We start from the raw sequence: 20,881 nt of genomic DNA, 5'->3' as shown, positions 1-20,881 counted from the left end.
AAGGAAGATAGGAAGGAAGGAAAGAAGGAAGAAAGGAAGGAAGGAAGGAAGGAAGGAAGGAAGGAAGGAAGGAAGGAAGGAAGGAAGGAAGGAAAGAAGGAAGGAAGAAAGGAAGAGAAACCATGGCTCTTGTTCCATGCCTTTGCATATACTTTTCTCTCCACATAAAATAGCCTCCCCCAGCTCCACCCTAACCATGATTCTACCAGTGTAATCCTCATCTATCTTCAAATCCCAGATTAAATGGCCCCTGGTTTAGGAGGCCACTGTCTTTCAAACTCTCTCCATCAATTGGCTTCACCTTTCTTATTTCAAGCACACATTCTAAAATACAGTGATATCTCAGTTTTCATTGATAATCCCTCCAAAAACAATTGGTGAAATCTGAAGCCAAGGAAAACCGAGGCAATTATTTCCATGTCAATAATGTAAATCCAATTAATTCATTCTAGACACTCTAAAACGCATAACAAAACACATTTTATAGAGAATAAATAGTGTTTAATACTAAAAACAATAAGATATCAATATAAATGAATATAAAGGACTAATGTAAAGAATAAATGAACATTTAACATGACATTTACCTTTCTGAAGACTCTTCTTGGTGTATGGAAGACAGTGAGGAGGGGAGCGAGAGATTATTGCTTGGAAGGGGCTTTGGAAAGAAGCTGACATGTACAGGAGTTGTTACCTTGATTATGTCCCTCTTCTCAGTTGAGATATTATGGGAGAATTTTTACTTGACCGAGATAAGATATCTTACTCCCAATGAGAGAACTCATTCACTTTGTATATTGTAAGGTATATATTCTCCTCTGTAAACTTTCTCTCATTTTTATTTGCTATCTGATAAGTGGATTTATTTGCTTTTCAATACATGTATTTCTCACACTGAGTAGAACACATGGGCTGCCCTTTGTTTTCCCCAAATTAGCATCAAGGTCAAGTGGGCACACCACAAAATCCAAGGCAAATGATGAAAACCAAGACAAATTTTTTTCCCGAAAAAAATTAAAGAAAATTGAAACCAATGATAACGGATGACAATGAAAATGAAGGTATTCTCCTCCTACATAGTTAGTTGTTTATGGCTTATCTACTTTATTAGAGCATAAACTGGGTGAAGGCAGGTACTGTGTCCATTCATCTTTGCATTCTCTGAAGAACACAGCAGTAACTTAAACACAAATCTCAATAAACGAGTCCTCAACTTAAATTGAACTGGCTGTCCATCCAATACACAGCACATTTCATGTAATGAGATTCGGCCATAATCCAGTATAATCAGCCATAATCAGGTATAATCCAAGAAGCAGATATGAGGCATTAAGGGACTTCAAGGGAAAGATTCAGAAGACGAAGCAGTGAACTTCTGAATCACTTTTTCTTGAACATTTAAAATGAAAATAAGTGAAGAAAGTAATCTTTTGAAGATTTTGGCACAGACACAACAAGGGAGGTTTCTGTGGAGATAAATTGAAGGGCATAAGGAAAAGTGTAAGAAAGAAGATGAAGAGAATTAACTTCTAAGTCCACCTACCCATTCCCAGGCCTTGAAGAAGAGACCACCCTCCAAATGTTGAGTCACCCTGTGAGTTTAAACTCCTCCCATTTCCTCCCTGAGTTTCACTCCCAGTTATACTGCTTTATGCCTCTATGTTCCTGGAGGGTCTCCTTGCCTGGGAAAATTTTATTTCACAACTTTCTTAAACCTTCATTTTAGTATTAATCCAATATTTGGGACCATGATGAATAGCAGACTGGCTGTTTTTATCCTGATTCTTACAGGTAACTGGTTATTTGGCTGTTCTGATCCCAGAGCTTCTGTCCTGGGGTAGTATAAGCAAGTCTAAGACTGATGTATTATTTACTCTTCCAGGGACTGTGCAGGAGGACTGGATTGAACCTAAACAATCAGACCAGTCTCCAGTGGAAGGGAGTATTATAACTCTCCGATGTTCTTTTACAACATCTAGCCAAAACATCTTTCTCCTCTGGTATCGCCAGAAAGTGGACCAAGCTTTGGAGTTTATTCTGTGGAGAGGAGCAAGGTCAGTAAGCTCTTATAGGCAAGATTCATCTTTTGCGAAGAACAAATTTTCCTCAGAGACCACATCGAACACCACAGTTTTATCCATCTCAGGCTTGAGTTTTGGGGACACTGCAACCTATTACTGCGCTCTCCTTAGCACAGTGAAAGAGCCCTAAAGGAGAACAATACAAAAACCCCCCTATGGGTAATTGGAAGAATTATTGAAGAAAGACACCCCTTTAATGGGCACTGAGCATATTGCTTGGATTAATTTGATTTTACAAGGCAACAATGTGGATACAGATTCTACAGAAATCCCTAGAAGAAGCATACATGTTTTGAGGCTGAAGATCTCATTTAATGCTTCTGTGGAGGATGAGGTAAGATCTAAGAACTCTTCTGATCCACATAGAAGGCCTATGAATATAGACAGAATAACAATGAGAAGATATAGTCCCTCTCTGTGAACAATCATAAATCTATGGGCTTAGTTAAAAAGCTAGTTCTACATGTGAGATTTATTAATCATTCACTCTTTCATTCATTTGAGTGAAAAACATGTATGAGGTATCTTCTTGACATTATATAGACCCTTCCAAGACAAATGTTAGCTATATTGTTAAGTAACTCTAATGAAAATAAAGCAAATAAGCAAATAAAGAAAAGTATAAGAAAGAAAATGAAGAGAATTAACTAATAAGCCCGCCTACCTACAGGTGAAAGAGTATACTATAGCAATAATAGAGAATTTAGAGTTATTGAACAAAGGTCTGATTTCTGATCCTTAATATCTTTGACCTCCTTTAAATCATTTAGACTCTCTGTTTCCTTACCTTGAAAATGAAACATCTCCATGGTTCTTAAACTAGAGATCCTACTCTTGTTTTTTTTAAATTAATAATTGTATCTCATTATAATTGGCTTCCTTAGCAATCTTCTGTGATTTTTTATGCATTTAAAACATACTGATCAGATCTGTAGATTTCCCTAGATTGCCAAAGAAGGTCCTTTGCACACGTGTGCGCGCACACACACACACACACACACACACACACACACACACAGCTAAGAACTCTTGGATAAGCTAATTTTTAATATTATTTTCCATTCTAAATCATATTATCCTATGATTGTATGACACAATCTCTAGAAGGATTTAGGAGAGAATAGTACATTTCCTGAATTCCAGAATAAGGAAATAAGAAATAAGTCTGGAACTAGAAGTGGGTATGACATCCTGAGAATGAGCTAAATTTTCAACACCTTGGGTAATGGTTAAGACGTTAACTAAGCAAGTTTGTGTAGTAAGTTGATTCTAGTGACACCTCATCTGCAGTAAGAATCATCGCAGCATATTGGATAAACCACTGATTATAGACATAAGACCCATATTGGAGAACTAGTGCCTCTATGTGCCAACTATACTAACAGCTTCTCTGAACTTTAGTTTCTTAATTTCCTCAAGAGAGATACTAATACTTTACTCTCTGCCATAGAGAATTATTCCATTATTGTTACTACTATTCTGGCTCTGTTTCCCTTCTTTGACCTCCTCTTAAAATCCTCAGATGGATATATGATTTGGGGTTTTGGTTTTAAAAGATTACTCTATTACAAAAATAAATAATATGGAAATAGGTTTTGAATGCTATACACATTTAACCCAGTGAAATTGCTTATCAACTCTGGGAGGGGGAAGGAAGAGAGGAGGGAGAGAACATGAATCATGAAACCATGAGAAAACTTGTTTTTAAATAAATAAATAAATAAATAATAAAGGAAAAAATAAAAGAGACATCAGCTTGTAATAAAATAAGTTTTATCGTGGAAAAAAACTCCTCAGAATAAGTTGTTGATAAGTGATAAAATTTAATGCATAATTTCCCTTGGAACTATTTGTGTTTTAAAGAGGGATAGGAATAATTTTGAAATCATATTTTAAATATTTTAATCATATTAAGATAATATTTTAGAGAGGGACAGCCAAATGTAAAAAGATTTACTGGTTGTAATATAGGAATCATGGAGGTGCAATTGAGAGGAGGCAATGACTACCATTTTGATGTTTCTGAAATCCCACTAACTACTTCACCACAACTGACTATCTGAAACCTGGTCCAGGAAAACTTTTGTTCAAAATAATGAATGTATATCTTAATGTATTTCTGAGGATATTTGGTGTAACCAAAAACTGTTGTTTTTAGGCATATATATATATATACATATACATATATAAATATGAGGTAGATGGGAAGAAGAAGTTTCAATAAGCATCTCTCACTCTTCTATCACTGTCACACCTATCTGAAAAGAACTATTAAGTCTCAGCCCTCAGCTCATCTCTTCTCTCCATCTCTCCTGAGATCCTCTCCTTTTTGTTATTCCAGATACTCAGGTTCATCGCAAGTTCTGTAATGAAGCATCCAGGACAGGCTGTTTTGCTTTTATTTTTCTCTGAAAATGAAATTCACATTAGTCTTTCTATATCAAGAACCACTAACTTTACCTTTTTCTATCAGTTCCAACTGGGAAAAACCCCCAAAACAAACAAACTAACTAACTAAAGTTAGGTTTATGGGAAGAGAATAAAGAAGGGAACCCTTTTTTCACTCCCTGGCTGTTTCATGTCAGTTACAACAGTTACAAATCCTTAGAAAAACCTCAGAAATCTGGGTACTTGCTTCAAGGCAGAGAAGCTTTGAGCCATCTGTATCCTCTTCCGTAAAGTCAGGAAAGGAGAAGAAACAAGTCTCCTGGGACTGAAGGCCCTACTTTTGAACTAATTAACCTGTCATTTATAAGTAAAAATATAAAGCAGCTTCTCCAGTAGATATCTTGTTGGATCCAATTGATGCTAAAAATGGATGGAACTCAGTTCTAGAGCAGGATTTGGAAGAATTAAAATCTAGCACATTTTGTACTGTGCAAAGCTATTCTAAATTTCTTTGCCCTTAGTCCCTCCTTAATTATTTAGAAGCTCTAGCCCTGATCCCCAGTTATCTTCCAAATCCTGGATAGGCAGTTGTGGTATTGACATGGGTTTTTTCGGGTGGTAATCTAAGACACAACAAGAGAGTTATCTTTTGCTTTCCTTATTCTCTATCGCAGTTTGTCTGTTGGCAAGTTTCTTAACCTCTCTGGACATCGGTTCCAAATCTATTAAGTGAGGAAGTTGGACCATATGACCTCTGTGGTCCTTTTAAAACTCTCAGACTCTGATTCTTTTTTCCTTTTCTGATGAGTAGCTAACTCTCTAGCAATCTCAACATGTCAGATAAAGACTTTGTAAGTGCATGACTTGAAGAAATTCTCAGGCTTCTGAGGCACCTGCTTTAAGTGAGATATCTCCTTCAGGATGAGTCATTGGAATGATTGTTCACCTTTGTTATCCCCAAACTTCTGTGACTGATAAATTTCATTCATTGTCGTTTAGTCATTTTTCAGTCACGTCTGAGCCTTCACCATCCTATTTGGGGTTTTCTTGACAAAGATACTGGAATGGCTTGCCATTTCCTTCTCCAGCTCATTTTAAAAACAAGGAAACTGAGGCAAATAGGATCAAAAGACTCACCCAGGGCCATATAACTATTATGTATCCAAGTTTGGATTTGAACTCAGGTCTTCCTGACTCCAAGCCCAGTGCTCTATCCACTGTGCCATCTAGATTTTTATGAGAAGTTCTGAAACAAAGGACTTCTTAGAATTAAATTTCTTAGAATGATAGCTTGAAGGAATTGGTGATGACTTGCAAATATGAAAGAATTTATTAAATATGTACGTATATACATACATATACTATAACTATATAGCATATATGCTAATTATATATCTTATATATGATGACATTCTCATTATATACATAGTATATATATATATGTTTTTTAATACACTAATTCTTGATAACTGCCCACTTTAAGTGGTAGTTAAAAGTACATCATTAGACCACAAATTTAGCTTAGGAAGAATCCGGAACTCAAATTCAGATTTCAAGTAATGATGAAAAGCTGTGAGTTCTCAAAATCTCTTGGTGTGCTCACCTAGACCCGGGAGAGCATAAACAACCACCACAACAAAAACAACAGCCCCTTGTGCTCAACTTTTCTGGTTTTGTCTTTGATATCACTCATGCATTCTTGGAAAAGGGATCTGGGTCTTGTATAAAATACAAACTCTTCATGCGGATATCTGGCCTACCATGAATTTCATGTGCCTTTTACTTCCCTTAAAATCAATTCTTTATTTTTAAAAAGGAGACAGAGAAATGGAGGAGGGAGAGAGACATGGAGGAAGGAAGGAAAATGGTGGGAGAGAGATAGACAGAGACGGAGAGAGACCCATTTTTATGTACATTGCAATGAAACTTCTCTGCTAATTTAGAAAGGACCTGGTTTTGGACCTACCCAAGGAAAAAGAGAGGGTAAGGGCTGTATGGAAACAAAAGCATAGGTCATCTCCAGCTGGAAGAAGTTTTGCAAAATCATTTACTTAGAAGCTTCCAACCAAAAAACTATGAAATCATGCAGAAGACATCACTCTCTTCAATTCAATTCTTTGATAGAGACTTTGGATCCCTAATATGATTACAAGATAAACAAACATGGGCCATTTTATTCATTGTGTCTGGAGAAATTATCCATTGCTGTCCATGAATATATATGTATATATGTGTACACACACACACACACACATATATATATACAAACACACACATATAGATAAACTACAGTCATATATGTAGATACATTTATACATGTATACATGCACACATATGCACACAGATATACATGTGTATGTATATACCACCTCTAGAAACAAGAGTCTGATCTATGTTGACATTTCTGTATCTTCTTTCCTATGAGAATCTATCTGGGAGAAGGACCTTTTGATGGAACCTAGAATGGCTATTCTAAGAAAAGCAAGCTTTTACAGCATAGAAGTGAATCTTCGCTCCTCGCTTCATTCAATTTTGTTAGAAATAAGACACTATTATGTTACAATAATTTTTTCCACATTTTTCTGTTAAGTATACATTAAGTATACAAAAATAAGTATTTTTTAAGTGTTTATTCCAAGATGAAGGCTTTATCATCTGAACTGAGATACTGTCTTAGAAGAATCAGCTACCTTAGGGGCAGCTGAGTGGAATAGTGGATAGAGCATCAGGCTGAGGTCGGGAAGATCTGGGTTTAAGTTTGGCCTCAGACACTTCCTAGCTGGGTAACTCTTGGCAAGTCACTTAATCCCAGATTGCCTTTGCCCTTCTCTCTAAGGGTTGTTACTAGAACAGAAAGTGAGAGCTTATGAAAAAAGAATCTGTTATTTTCATGCCAATTCTCTGGCATGTTCAAGAGTCAATCCTGTGAACACATTTCATAGGTTAGCATCCCTTTACAGATAAAAGTATTGAAAACTGTAAAGACTGAAAAAATCTTTTGCCTCTACTTTTCTGTTCAATGGTTTGCATGGTTTTTTCTTTCGCAAGGAAACTTGGGCAGCTCTGTTAACTTGAAGACCCTGATGTATTGCTTTCTTCTATCCAACCGTAAGCTTCAAAATTAATATACAATATCTCCAAAGTATTATATTTAATAAGATTTGTTAATAATAACTAAAGTAAAAAGCTAGAGTAGAAAGGCAGCTTTCCCAGCCGTGCACACAGAAAAAGAGAGCCAGAGGGAGGAGATATACAGAACTATATAAACAAATAATGTAAAGATGTACACAAATGAAAAGGGAAAAGGAATTTGGGGATAAGGAAAGAATTCTAGCAGATGGAGTCCAAGGGTTCAAGATTTTTTTCTAATTATACACAATCATACACCTAACATATCTATAGCACCTAGCACAATGCCTGGCACATGCTTAGCACTTCATAAAATGCTTGATGAGTGATTGATTTAATAAGAAACTACAAAATCCCAAACTTATTCAAAGTATTTGCCCAAAGTATTAGGTTTTTAACTCCATTTAGAAAGGAAGCTTAAAAAATCCTTACATTTTGTCTTAGAATCAATATTTTGTATTAGTTCCAAGGCAGAAGAACATGAAGGGTTAGGCAATGGGGCTTAAATAACTTGCCCAGAGTCACAAGCTAGGAAGTATCTGATGTCACATTTGAACCCAGGGCCTCTTGTCTCTAGACCTGGCTCTCAATCTACTGAGCCACTAACCGACCCTGGAAGGGTAGCTTTTGAATCAAAATCCTGGCCATTAGATGAAAATTAAAACTGGACATCATTAAATAGCACCCTTAGAAGGTGAACGAATCTGACTCCTTCTCAGGGTAGTTGCTTTAGGGTCATTAGACCTGTCAGACTTATTCCGACCAGTAAGCAAACTTCTCTGGGCTTTCTCCTTTCATGGCATGCAATTACTACTATAGGTTACCTGACAGTGAGCAAACACAAGGAATACTGAAAATACCAAAGAAAACAGAGAATAAAGCTAGAGTGAAACTTCATCACTTTTTAAAACAATATACAAAGAGAAACTTAGAGCGTCTATTTTGAAAAGTTGTTTGGTCTGATTAAGTTATACTTGCTATGGCTCACTTTTCCCTTTGGATTCCAACATGCATTTTCTGGACTTCCAGTGTGCTCTCTTTTTTTGGTAGAGACCTCTGAAGAAGCTTAACAAACATCATTCTACAAATTGATTCCCAAGAATAAAAGAGGTATGTATGATATAAGATGGTGCACCATCCTAGCTGACCCACCTAGAACATCCTAGGCACTTAATAAATGTTTGCCATTGCTGCTGTAGTTAATTACGATGGTTATCATCATCTTCTAAGGTCTTTACCAGTTTTCCAACCTACATGTTAGAGGCCGAGAAGGCTAACCAAGGGGAATGAAGTGTGTGTCTGAGGTTTTAGGAGGAACACAAAGCTGCTCACAGGCATTGTGGTTTATGGTAGATATGGTATTGGACTTGGAGTCTATATGATCTGCATTTAAATCCTGCCTTAGATAATTACTAGCTATGTGACCATGGGCAAATCAACTTCCTAATCCATAAAATGAAGTTTGACTCAGCTTCTAATATCCCTTCTAGTTCTAAAGATATTATCCTATGATCTTATATTTATGTTCCAGGATTAGTTAAAGCTGAGAGGCAAAGTTTTAATGAGGATGTTAGAAATACTTTGGGAGAAACTAGTCCTTGGGTATGTGAAAGGAGATCTGGCATTTGTATTTGAGTGTGCAAGAGAGTCCTAGGAGCCCACCATCCCTTTGGATTTATTTAAGTAAATAAGAGTATTCAACGAGGAAATAGTAAGGAGAAAGTGGGAAATAGGAGAGGTGAGTTTGTCAATAGGAGGGAGAGAAGGATGGAGGCAGAGGAGAGAGACACAAAGAGGCAGAGATAGTCAGATACAGGGAGACAGAAAGAGTCAGAGAATCAATGTGAGTTAAGATTGGGCTCTGTATGCCCAAAAGATACCTGGAAACAGTTTAAGAGTATATGCAATATAGGGCAATACTATGTTCTAGGTCCAAAGGTCACTCATTCCACTCTCCTTCAGCAGATATCCATACTTTGATGAGAAGACCATTTAATTTCTGTTTTATGAAATATATCTAAATGGCAACTTTGTCAGTTCCCTATAGTCTCTAAAGAGGAAAAAATGAGTAAGTACGTCTAAAATTGAAGGCTAGGAGAGTAGATTTGTAGACATGAGCAACGATGGCATAGTTCTGTATTCTAAGTCCCTAACATGATCCTTTAATATTATAGAATGAGAGGTCCAGATAAAAGATGACAATTTGTTCCTATGAGAGTTTATTCCAATTTCAGTTTGAAATGTCATTAGGAGAATGGGTGAATGACTTGAATATAAAGAAGGAAACTATAAATAAATTAGATGAACATAGAATAGTATACTTGTCATAACTTGGGGAAAGGAAAGATTTTAAGACCAAGCAAGAGTTAGAAAAATTTATGAAATGTAAAATAAATAATTTGATTATATTAAATTAAAACAGTTTTGTACAAACAAAACCAATGCAACCAATATTAGAAGGGAAGCAACACATTGGGAAAAAATCTTTATAACAAAAACCTCTGACAAAGGTCTAATTACTCGAATTTATAAGGAGCTAAATCTATTGTACAAAAAAAATCAAGCCATTCCCCAATTGATAAATGGACAAGGGATATGAATAGGCAAATTTCAGATAAAGAAATCAAAACTATCAATAAGGACATGAAAAAGTGTTCTAAATCTCTCATAATTAGAGAAATGCAAGTCAAAACAAATCTGAGGTACGACCTCACAGCTAGCAGATTGATTAGCATGACAGCAAAGGAAAGTGATAAATGTTGGAGGGGATGTGCAAAATTGGGACATTAATGCATTGCTGGTGGAGTTGTGAATTGATCCAGCCATTCTGGATGGCAATTTGGAACTATGCCCAAAGGGTGCTAAAAGACTGCCTGCCCTTTGATCCAGCCATACCACTGCTGGAGTTATACCCCAAAGAGGTCATATGGAAAAAGACTTATACAAAAATATTTATAGCCGCGCTCTTTGCCGTGGCAAAAAATTGGAAAATGAGGGGACACCCTTCAATTGGGGAATAGCTAAGCAAATTGTGGTATCTGTTGGTGATGGAATACTATTGTGCTCAAAGGAATAATGAACTGGAGGAATTCCATGTGAACTGGAATGACCTCCAGGAATTGATGCAGAGTGAAAGGAGCAGATCCAAGGGAACATTGCACACAGAGACTGATACACTGTGGTACAATCGAGCATAACGGACTTCTCTACTAGGAGCAATGCAATGATCCAGGACAATTCTGAGGGACTTATGAGAAAGAATACTATCCACATGCAGAGAAAGAACTATGGGAGTAAAAACACAGAAGAAAAACAACTGCTTGATCACATGGGTTGATGGGGATATGACTGGGGATATTGATTCCAAACGATCACCCTAGTACAAATATCAATAATATGGAAATAGATCTATGACACATGCAAAACCCACTGCAATTGCAAATCAGCTATTGGAGGGGTGGGGAGAGGGGAAGAAAAGAACATGAATCTTGTAACCATGTAAAAATATTCTAAATTAATTAATTAAATAAAATTTGCCAAATTAAAAAGAAGAAATGTCATTAGGAGATACACCACATGACTACAAATGAGGACATCTGGATTCTATTCTAGGTTCCTCTGTCATTTTTTATTTGAATTAGAATAAGTTTAAATACTGTCCTACATTAAAATTCCATTCTTTGTTGAGCTATCAAGTCAACCATTTGTGAAATGAAGATACTATTGTGTATTTCTCTCCCTTGTTGCATAGAGTAATCTGTCTCAGATCCACTGAACTTCCTGGAGCTTTATTGAGGGCTTTTTCCAATGCAAACATTAGCTTGGATAAAGATCTATGAGTAACAGGGAGTCCACCAGTAGAATGCTGAAAATATGGGGAAGAGAAGGTTTTCCACTCAACAAAACAGCATGGAACACAAGTTAATAAAGAAAGAAATGGGAATAGAAGGAATGAGAGATATGTGTAAGAAGAGAATTAAGGTAAAGCAATCCTGTATTGCTGATTGAAAGAGAACAAGAGTGACATCATCTTCCTTTGCAACTCAAGCATTTGACTATGTGGGCCCAATGAGTTTCCTGGAACATTAGCTCCTTGGCTGAACTTTCTTCCTCTAGCAAGCTTAGAGATCAGAATAGGTTTTAGTTACTTGAAAGGATCATACATATAGAATTGGAAGGGACCTCAGAGACCATACATTCCCTAATTCCCTCATTTTATACATGAGGAAACAGTACCAACTTGGTGATATAACTTCAGATAGTAACTTCCATTGGTAAGATTTGAAAACAGAAGATTTGTGTGAGTGTCTCAAACCACTGATGAAAAGCTCAGCTCTTTGCCTATTGTTGTGAGTGACTAGGTTCCAAAATTAAGGAAAGATGCAGGTTTCTGCCTTTCTTCCATTTACAGTAAAGTACATTGATAGATACAAGCAGCTAAGTTCTCCATCTGTAAACTCTCACATCATGGGATGCTGGTTCATCTGTTTGATGGGTGATGCTGATTGATTTAAGCAGAAGGAGGTGGGACATGGAGACAAAAACATTTAAAATGATGAGGAATCCATGAGTCCCAATGCTGGAAGAATTCTACCAGTCCCTGTTTATTTTTATCTATGATCAATGGCTAAGATCTGTTTAGCTTATGTATTTGTATATTATATATTAGCTTATATATTGTATATTTCCAAAGGGCTCTAGCCTCCTTGGTCAACCACAATATAAAGTCCCATAAACTCCATCCCTAGGAGTAGTTTAAAGTTGGTCTGTCTATGTTGTCCATGTACTACTTCATTTCTCAAGTTTAGGACCTGTGGGTAGCAATAAAGTGGAAGCACATGCTGTTTTGTGTAAGTTTCCCCCTAACCCCAGTGATTTGTAAGCTATCAGTAAACCCCACAGTTAGAGTAAAGGCAGGTGGGACTATTTCTGATCCTTAAAAATCAGGAAATGAGCTAATTCAAATAAAATTATCACAGGGATTCACAGAATGTCAGAGTTTAAAGGAAGCTCAGAGTATATCTAAACCAGAGGATCTTAACTTTCTTGGCTATGGTTATGGACCCCTTTGGAAGTCTGATAAAGCCTATGGACTCCTGAAATTAAAGTTTATTGCCTTTCACAATTAAAATCTCAGGTAGAAGTTAGTGAAAGTAAAAAATAGACTTTTTACCCATCTGAGTTCCTTGACAGATGGAAACCCTGGTATAGACCAAATATCATGCTTGAAAAGCTACTATAAAACCTTCCATTGAGGGGGAAACATGCTATCATTTCTGCAACTCCTTACACTTTTTGATTGCTCTTGTGGCAAGGATTCTTTTCCTTTTATCGATCCTTTATTAAAACTAAAGTTTTATCTTTTTTAACTAATAGAATTTTTCTTTCTCTCCTACTCCAACTCCATTAAAAAAAGGAAAAAAACAAATATTTTGTAGAAAATATGGTCAAGGAAACCAAATTTCCCCCTTGTCTGTGTTCAAAACATATGTCTCATTCTGCATCATGAATCTATCACCTCTGTTTCATCACTGATTCTCTGGAATAGGTGGTCATTGTCTTGGTCATTGTTCTTAAAGATTTCAAAGTTTTCTGTCTATAAAGTGTTATTGTTAGTGTAAATTATTCTGGTCCTGCTTGTTTCATTCTTTCTTAGCTTATTAAATTCTTCGAAGTTATTTTTTTTCTTATACTCTGCTCATTAGTGAGTATAAAAATCAAAGACCTGAATCTGGATTCCTAAAAGGATATTGATCCTTTTTTCTTCCTAAAACCTTTCAAATATATTTTAAATATAGCCACCTTTTTTAAAAAAAAGTTACAGTTGTTTCCCCTTACCTTTGTGTAATATTAATCAAGGGAACAAGGCAGAAGCAGAATATATTTGTTGTGTTAATAATTAATATGAGTGTAGGAAAAGCTTCTGTCCTTAAGATGTCACATGTGAATTTGTGGAAAACTTATAAAAAATTTAAAAAGAATACTTGGGAATGTATCTTTATTATTATATTCTATATTTCCAGAGGTACAACTGAGGATTTTGCAAACTTCATTGCATACTATATGTACGTCTAGACTCTCCCTCTCTGTATGTACCTTAGGTCTATTCCACTCCATTGTGTATTTGCCTGAATATAGTATGAATTATTGTTATAAACTATTAAAGATTATTTCTTTATGCAAAATGGTTTTTCTGATTAAACTAATTCTCATTTTACAAACAATTATCTACATGATTGTCTTTCAGCTAAAGTTTCTCTAACACGACCAGAATATATTTTCATTTTATATGCTCAATAAATTTCCACTCCTGTTTTCAGAGATAGACCTTTGAGAGTATGAATTGTTGTGTATCATTTGCCAAGATGAAAGATTGACAAAGTTAAAAGATCTCGAGTTTAAAAGACTATTATAACACACAAAAGAAGTACATGTCCATCAGAGATTTACTTCCAACAGCTCTGGTAGAAGATTCCAGGAGGAACTATAAAGAAGAGTCCCCCTAACAGTCTATAATTCACTCCTACGACAATATTCTATTCTTCCCTCCAATGAACTTCTTCTAATTATGTTTCCCTCCTCCATTTCATGGACTTCCTCCCATGAGTATATGTTGTTGATAAACAATGCTACTCTACCATTTTCATATATTATCTCTGTTTTTGGAAAAAGGAGCATTTTAATGTAACTATTTCATTTCTGAGTGCATCCCTCCATCCTCCAATGGATCCAAACCATCCTTTGCAAGAAAGAGGAACAAAGGCAATTATTATACAAAACTAACCATTACACCATCTAAATTTGATGACATACATAGGGTTCAAAATTCATAACCCCCTACTTCTGTAAAGAAGAAGGGAAGTGTGTTTTCTCATCTCTCATCATTAAGATTACAGCATTTGTTGTTTTTGTTATTGTCATGTACATTGTCATAGACATTGTGGACAATGTTTCCTTGTTTCTGCCTACTTCACTCTATATTGTTTCATATAAATCTTTCCATGTACCTTTGTATTCCTCATTTCCTACAGTGCAGTATATTTATGTGCCACTTCATCTAGCCATTTTCTAATTGTTGTGTATCCTACTTTGTTTCTGGTTCTTTGCTACCATCAAATGTATTGCTCTGAGAATTTGATCTATAAGGGACTTTCTGTTCCTGACCTTCTTGAGATATATTCATAGCAGTGGTTTCTGTGAGTCAAAGTATAAGGAAATTTTATTCATCATTTTAGCATAATTCCAAATTGCCTTCCAAAGTAGTTGTACCAAATCACAACTCCACTAATAGTACATTAGTATCAGGCATTGACTTTCAAATAATTATAATTCTAAGTTTCTAGATATTCTTTCCCTTTTTCTCTCCCAGATTCAGTTTTCTTAAATAATTACTGGTATTGTTCTTTCCCTTTACAAACTGACTTCACAGACCTAGGGCCAGTTTCTATTTCTATGTCTTCTAACACCAGTGCCAAGGTTATGTCCTGATCTCACCTAAATGCACAGGTGATAATTAATAGCTATCAGCAGCTGTGTCCCTATACGGCTTCAGGTACATAGTTGTTCCACCTTGTGGGCATCCCCAAGGTCTAAAAGCATGCTTATCAAATTTGTTGATGATACAAAAAACTAGGAAGGATGACTAACATGCTGCATAACAGATTTAGGATCTAAAAATATCTCAACATGCTAGAAATAGAGAAGAAATGCAATTTGAATAAATATGAAGTATAACATTTGGTTTTTAAAAATCAGGTTTGGGAATATGAGATTAAAAGGCATATTTTATGAAGAAGTTTTGGGATTTTAGACTAAATTTTAGACTTTAACTCAATGAGGCAACAGTGGGATAAGTAACGTCATATTTTAAGAAAGATGTTGACAAACTAGAATGTGCCCAGAAGCATGTGGCTAGGATGGTATTGAAGGAGTTCTAGATGTTTAATTAGAAGAAGACTTCTGAAGGAATATGATATAAGTATTCAAGTACAAGAAAAATTTTCATGTGCAAGAGGAATTAGACTTATTCTGCTTAGGTTGGTCCTAGAAGGCAGAACTAGGAACAATGTTTTAGAAGATGCTGAAAGGTAGACTTTCTGTTTTCAATGGAAGGAAACACATTCTAAGAAGAGGAATTCAGAAACTGAATGTCTCTTAGATTGGACTACTAGATGCCTACTCATAGGATCACAAATTTAGAACTGAAAAGGATCTTAGAGGTCATTTAGTTCAACCCCTGATTTTACAGATTAGGAAACCAAGATGCAAAAAGGTTAAGTGACTTGAAAAAGGCCAGATAGCTTGTAATAATAGCTAACATTTATACAGCACTTACTTTGTGCCAGGGACTGCTCCAAGCACTTTGCAATTATTTCATTTAATCCTCCTCTCAACTCTGAGAGGTAAGTGCTATTATTATTATTATTATTATTATTACTATTATTATTATTATTATCCCCATTGCATTTATTTATTTTAATAGAGTTTCTTCCCAAGTATGTCAGACCTTCCCTCTTCTCCCTGCACCATAGAAGGTATCAGCTGACAAACATTTGCATATTTAAACTGTATCTTTCATGTTTGTATTTTTAGGTTCATCATTTAGAGAGAGACATTTGCAAGTTATTCTTCAAATATTAATTCTGTAAGTATATTCATTTCATTCTTCATTATTTCATGTAGGTCTTTCCAGATTTTTTGGTTTTAATTAACTTACTCATCATTTCTTACAGTGCAATAGTATTTCATCACAATTATATGTACAACTTGTTCAGCCATTCCCCAGTTGATGGATTTCCTTTTCTTTCTTTTCCCATGATTTCCATTTCTTTGCCAACACAAAAGAGCTGCTATAAATATTTTGGAACATTTAGATTCTTTTCTCTATTCCCTGAATTATTTTTGGAAACAGATCCAGAAATTGCATTGCTTGGTCTAAGGGTCAACACAGTTTTATACCTTTCTGGGAAAAAGTCCAGATTGCTCTCCAACATTGTTGAGTATTATCCCCATTTTACAGTTGAGAAAAGTGAGGTAAGCAGAGGTTAAATGACTTGGTCAAGGTCACACAGCTAGTTCAGCATCCAAGGCCAGATTTGAAGCCCTTCTTCCTGATTTCCAGTGCCAGTGTTCTATCCACTGGCTAGATGACCGTTTTGGTAGTGTTATTGCAAAGGGAATTCTCCTACCCTGGCATGCATTGGACTAGATGACCTCTGAGGTGCTTTCCAACTCAAGGATTCTATTCTTTTATAAAGTAGAAAATAAAGAGTTTCTCACAAGGAAGAGAGAGATAGCAACTAAAGAAAGATCAATGTGAACAATGGGAGAAATTTGTAGAGGGATATTATTTTCACCTGGGATAAGTTCAAAAAAGGCTCCAGGAAGGACATAGCATCTGAGTTGGACCCTATAGAATCTAAGCTACTTGTGAGTAGAGACTCTTTTGTTTTTGTCTTTGAATTCCTAGTCCCTAGCAAAATGTCTTTTCACAAAGTAGGTATTTAATTTTTTAAAAAGTGAATTTAAAAAAAGGTACATCTTTCTCTAATCAGTCTCTATGTCCTATCAATTTTATCTCTACACTATCTCTTGCATCCATTCTCTGCTTAACTCTCTCCCTATTCCTGCTTAAAGTTAATAATATAGATTAGTTAGATCAGTGATGGAGAATCTTTTAAAGACTGAGTGCCCAAACTACAACCCTCACACCACATGTGAGCCCCCCCCCATCTTATCCCCAGGCAGGGGAGGGAGGAAGCACTCACATTGGGCTACTGGATAGAGGGGAAGGTGATTAAAGAAATATCCTCAGCATGCATGGAGAGAGGGAAGGCCCCTTATAGGTTTCTTAATGAGGATCATCTTGAATTCCACCTTCTACAGGAGAACTTTTCTGGCTCTCCCAACTGATAATGTCTTTCCTTCAGAAATAACTCTCCATCAACTCTATATGTAACTTGAATGCACCTAATAGTTCATATACTGTCACTCCCATTAAAATGTGATCCCCTTGAGAGCATGGACTGCTTTTTATTTTCTTTCTTTTCACAGGGTTTAGCAGAATGTATATATTAAACACTTACCATGGGTCAGATACTGTTCTAATTTAATTGTTGGAAATATAATGTAAGGTAAAAGATGGTCCATGTTCTTGAGAAGCTCACAATTTAATGGAGAAGACAGCATGCAAACAACTATGTGTGTTCAAGCATTATACAGAATAAATTTGAATCATTGGAAGTAGGAAGTGGAATTAAGTGAGGGATTGAGAATGTTTTCCTGTAGGAGGTTGAATTTTACCTGGGACTTGAGAAAAGTCAAGAATACCTAGAGCAGGGGTCGGCAACGTATGGCTCTTTTTGCAGGAGCCATAAAGTCAAATTTTTTTTCAGGTGCTGTTTGTTACAGGAGCGCACACTGTGAGCACTGTACGGCTCTCACAAAATTACATTTTAAAAAATGTGGCATTTGTGGCTTTCACGGCCAAAAAGGTTGCCGGCCCCTGACCTAGTGGTTCAAGAAGAAGAGGAAAAGCTTTCCAGGCATTGGAAACTGTGAATGAGAATGTACAGTGTCAGAAGATGGAGGGTCTTGTTCAAGAAGCATCAAGGAGGACAGTATCATTGGATTTCAGAGTAAGGGGGTGTGAAGGTGCTTAATAAATGTTAATTATTTATTATAAGGTATTATAGGGGAAACACAGAGACCAGAATAATAACCTGTAGAAAAGTAAAAAACAATAAAGATTACAGAGGCTCTTCTGTGGCAATCTAGAACCTGCCCATCAAGTACAGGAATCTAGGTCTAATGCTTTCATTGTTGCCCCTTGCTTTCCAACAGAACTTCCTTTTGCCAGTTCTTGACCTTGATATTAGCATAGTTCTAATTTCATAGATAATTAATGCAAATGACTGGCCTATTTGATGCTTCAGCCTTATAGAATCTATTTTTCCCACCCTCAAGTCCATATATGGGAAACCAGAGTCTGGGAGAAACAGCTGACTCCTACCCTTACACAAGTTCTGCCCATTTCACAGGATTCCTACCTCTAGACTTGGTGGTCACTGACTTTAAAAAGTCTCAACTCCTTGGGCCCCATTCACTATAACAAAAAAGCTTCTTCCTTGTCTGATACTTTAAGCAGTTTATCCTAAGACTTCAGGATTTCTGCCTCTTCTACCCATCTATGTAGAGAGGCTCACTGCTCTGGCATCTGGAAGTTTCCTCCTCATCTCTAGCCATCTTTTCTATTAGCAGGTGATTTGCCCAAAACACATCTTCCTGGGCCAATTTCTGCACAGCACTGCTCTTGATGAAATGTCCCTTTTTATATTTAGTCCTCTGCCTAACTGCAGAAGGACTTGTAAATGTATTGGGGATTTCAGCTGTTTATTGGACTTCCTCATGTTTTTTGTGTAATTTTTAAAAAATCCTTAAAAATTAAGCATGTCATTACCTATGCAATTAAATAATTCAAGAAACATTAATTAAATGCCCTCCTTGTCCAAGACCTAAGAGGCAGTGTGATTTAGTGGAAAGAATGCTGGGATGGGGGTCAGGAAGACTGGGGTTCAAATAATGTCTCCGACACTTTCTAATTATATTACCCCAGGCAAGTCACTTAACCTCCTTGTGCCTCAAATGGCTCTCTAGGGCTTATTAATTCAGCTAGAAATGGTTTGCAAATGTGCTGGTAGAGGAAGATCCTACTCCTGGAGGTTTTATGCAGAAGAAATCATAAATTCTTCACATGTGCACAAGATACTAGCCTTGACAGTGAAACTATGGAGTTGAGACAAAAATAACCCCTGTAATTCATGAATAACAGGAAAAATGGGCATTTCGATGGCTCTTTAAGCTTTTCAAAATGCTTTACATACATTATTTCTTTTGGGTCTCACAGCTGCCCTGTGAAATCTATAGTGTTTATTATCCTCATTTTAAAGATTAGAAAACTGAGCCTGAGAGAGATTAAATGACTTATCCATGGTTGAACAGCTAATAATTGTCAGAGGCTGAATTTGAACATGTATATTATATTAATTTTATATTCAGCACTTAAATTATGGTTCTGTATGCCTGTTCCATACTCTATTACTCAGTGTTTGCTTACATATTTAAAAACCAACAAGTAATGAAAAATAGCAGAGGAAGTTTACTTTGAAGCAGCCAAGTTGGTGCAATGCAGATGCATTCTTTTTTCAGTCTGTGTTGCCAGAAGGGGGCAATGTTCCCATTTTCACAATCCTTTTTTTCCTGAAAATAATGGCTTTGAATTAGTGAATGGGGACAAGAACAATGATTTGTTGTTTATGCAGTGACAGTGATTGGCTGGGTGCCTGGCTGTATAAATGGACCAGAAGAGGCAGAAATATCCATTGAGCACATTTTCTTATGACTGAGGAGCCCTGGTTCTTATCTGTGTCTGGAGATCTGTATTCAATGAGAAAGAATGAAGAAAGTCCTAGGTTTCTCATTAGTGATGCTGTGGCTTCAGCTAGACTGTGAGTTTGGTATTTCTATAGACAAGGGACATTCTTCCAAAAGGCGAAAGTAGAGAGATGGGGCGAAGAGGCTAGGGGTCCTTTTGGAGATAGTGGAACCAGAAAGAAGTCTTTCATTGACATTGTCTACTTTATTTGTCATTGTCTTTCTGAGCAGGGGAGAGCAGCCAAGCTCGGGTGACACAGGTTCCTCTGTTCATGAACATCCAAGAGGGAGAGAATGTGTCCATCTCCTGCAATTATTCCAGCAGCCTTTCCATATACCTGTTTTGGTACAAGCAGGATTGGGGTAAAAGCCTGGAGTTGGTGTCTGCATTGCGGGCAAATGGGGCTATGAAGATAGTGGGAAGATTTAGAGCAACACTCAATACTCAAGCCCGTCACAGCTCTCTCCACATCACAGCCATCCAGACTCGAGACTCAGCCACCTATTTCTGCACAGTTACGCAGTGGTCCTCGGGCACCTGCTGTCTGGGCACAAACTCTGCAGCTGGATCTCTGGCCATCATGTCTGTCAGAGGGTTAAGGGACCAGGAACTTACTTCAGAGGCTTAGCCCAGCAGGAAAAGAAACTGGAGAAACTCCTGGTGAAACTCTTGGCAAGGTCCTTTTATCCCTGAGAGCTTTAGGTCAGCTTCATCATGGAATACTATTGTGGGGCTTCCTATAGCCTAGTCCAGTGATGGGCAAACTACAGCCCACAGGCCAGATGTGGTCCCCTGAAATCCAGCCCAAGACATTCTTCCTAATCTGAGGAATACAATGAGTAGGATACAA

At 36.7% G+C, this 20,881-nt stretch overlaps 1 protein-coding gene across 1 annotated transcript in view; it reads left to right on the top strand.

Moving 5' to 3' along the window:
• LOC123234119 (T cell receptor alpha chain MC.7.G5-like) overlaps window positions 1–20,659 on the top strand; it is a 49,717-nt gene extending 29,058 nt beyond the window's left edge. The window contains exon 3 of the mRNA XM_044660065.1: window positions 20,262–20,659. Coding sequence (XP_044516000.1) covers window positions 20,262–20,659 — 398 coding nt within the window. The remainder of the gene's footprint in view (window positions 1–20,261) is intronic.
• The last annotated feature ends 222 nt before the right edge of the window (window positions 20,660–20,881 follow it).

This window comes from Gracilinanus agilis, chromosome 2, assembly GCF_016433145.1.
Source record: "Gracilinanus agilis isolate LMUSP501 chromosome 2, AgileGrace, whole genome shotgun sequence".
NCBI lineage: Eukaryota > Metazoa > Chordata > Mammalia > Didelphimorphia > Didelphidae > Gracilinanus > Gracilinanus agilis.
This window is presented reverse-complemented; position numbering and strand designations above follow the sequence as displayed.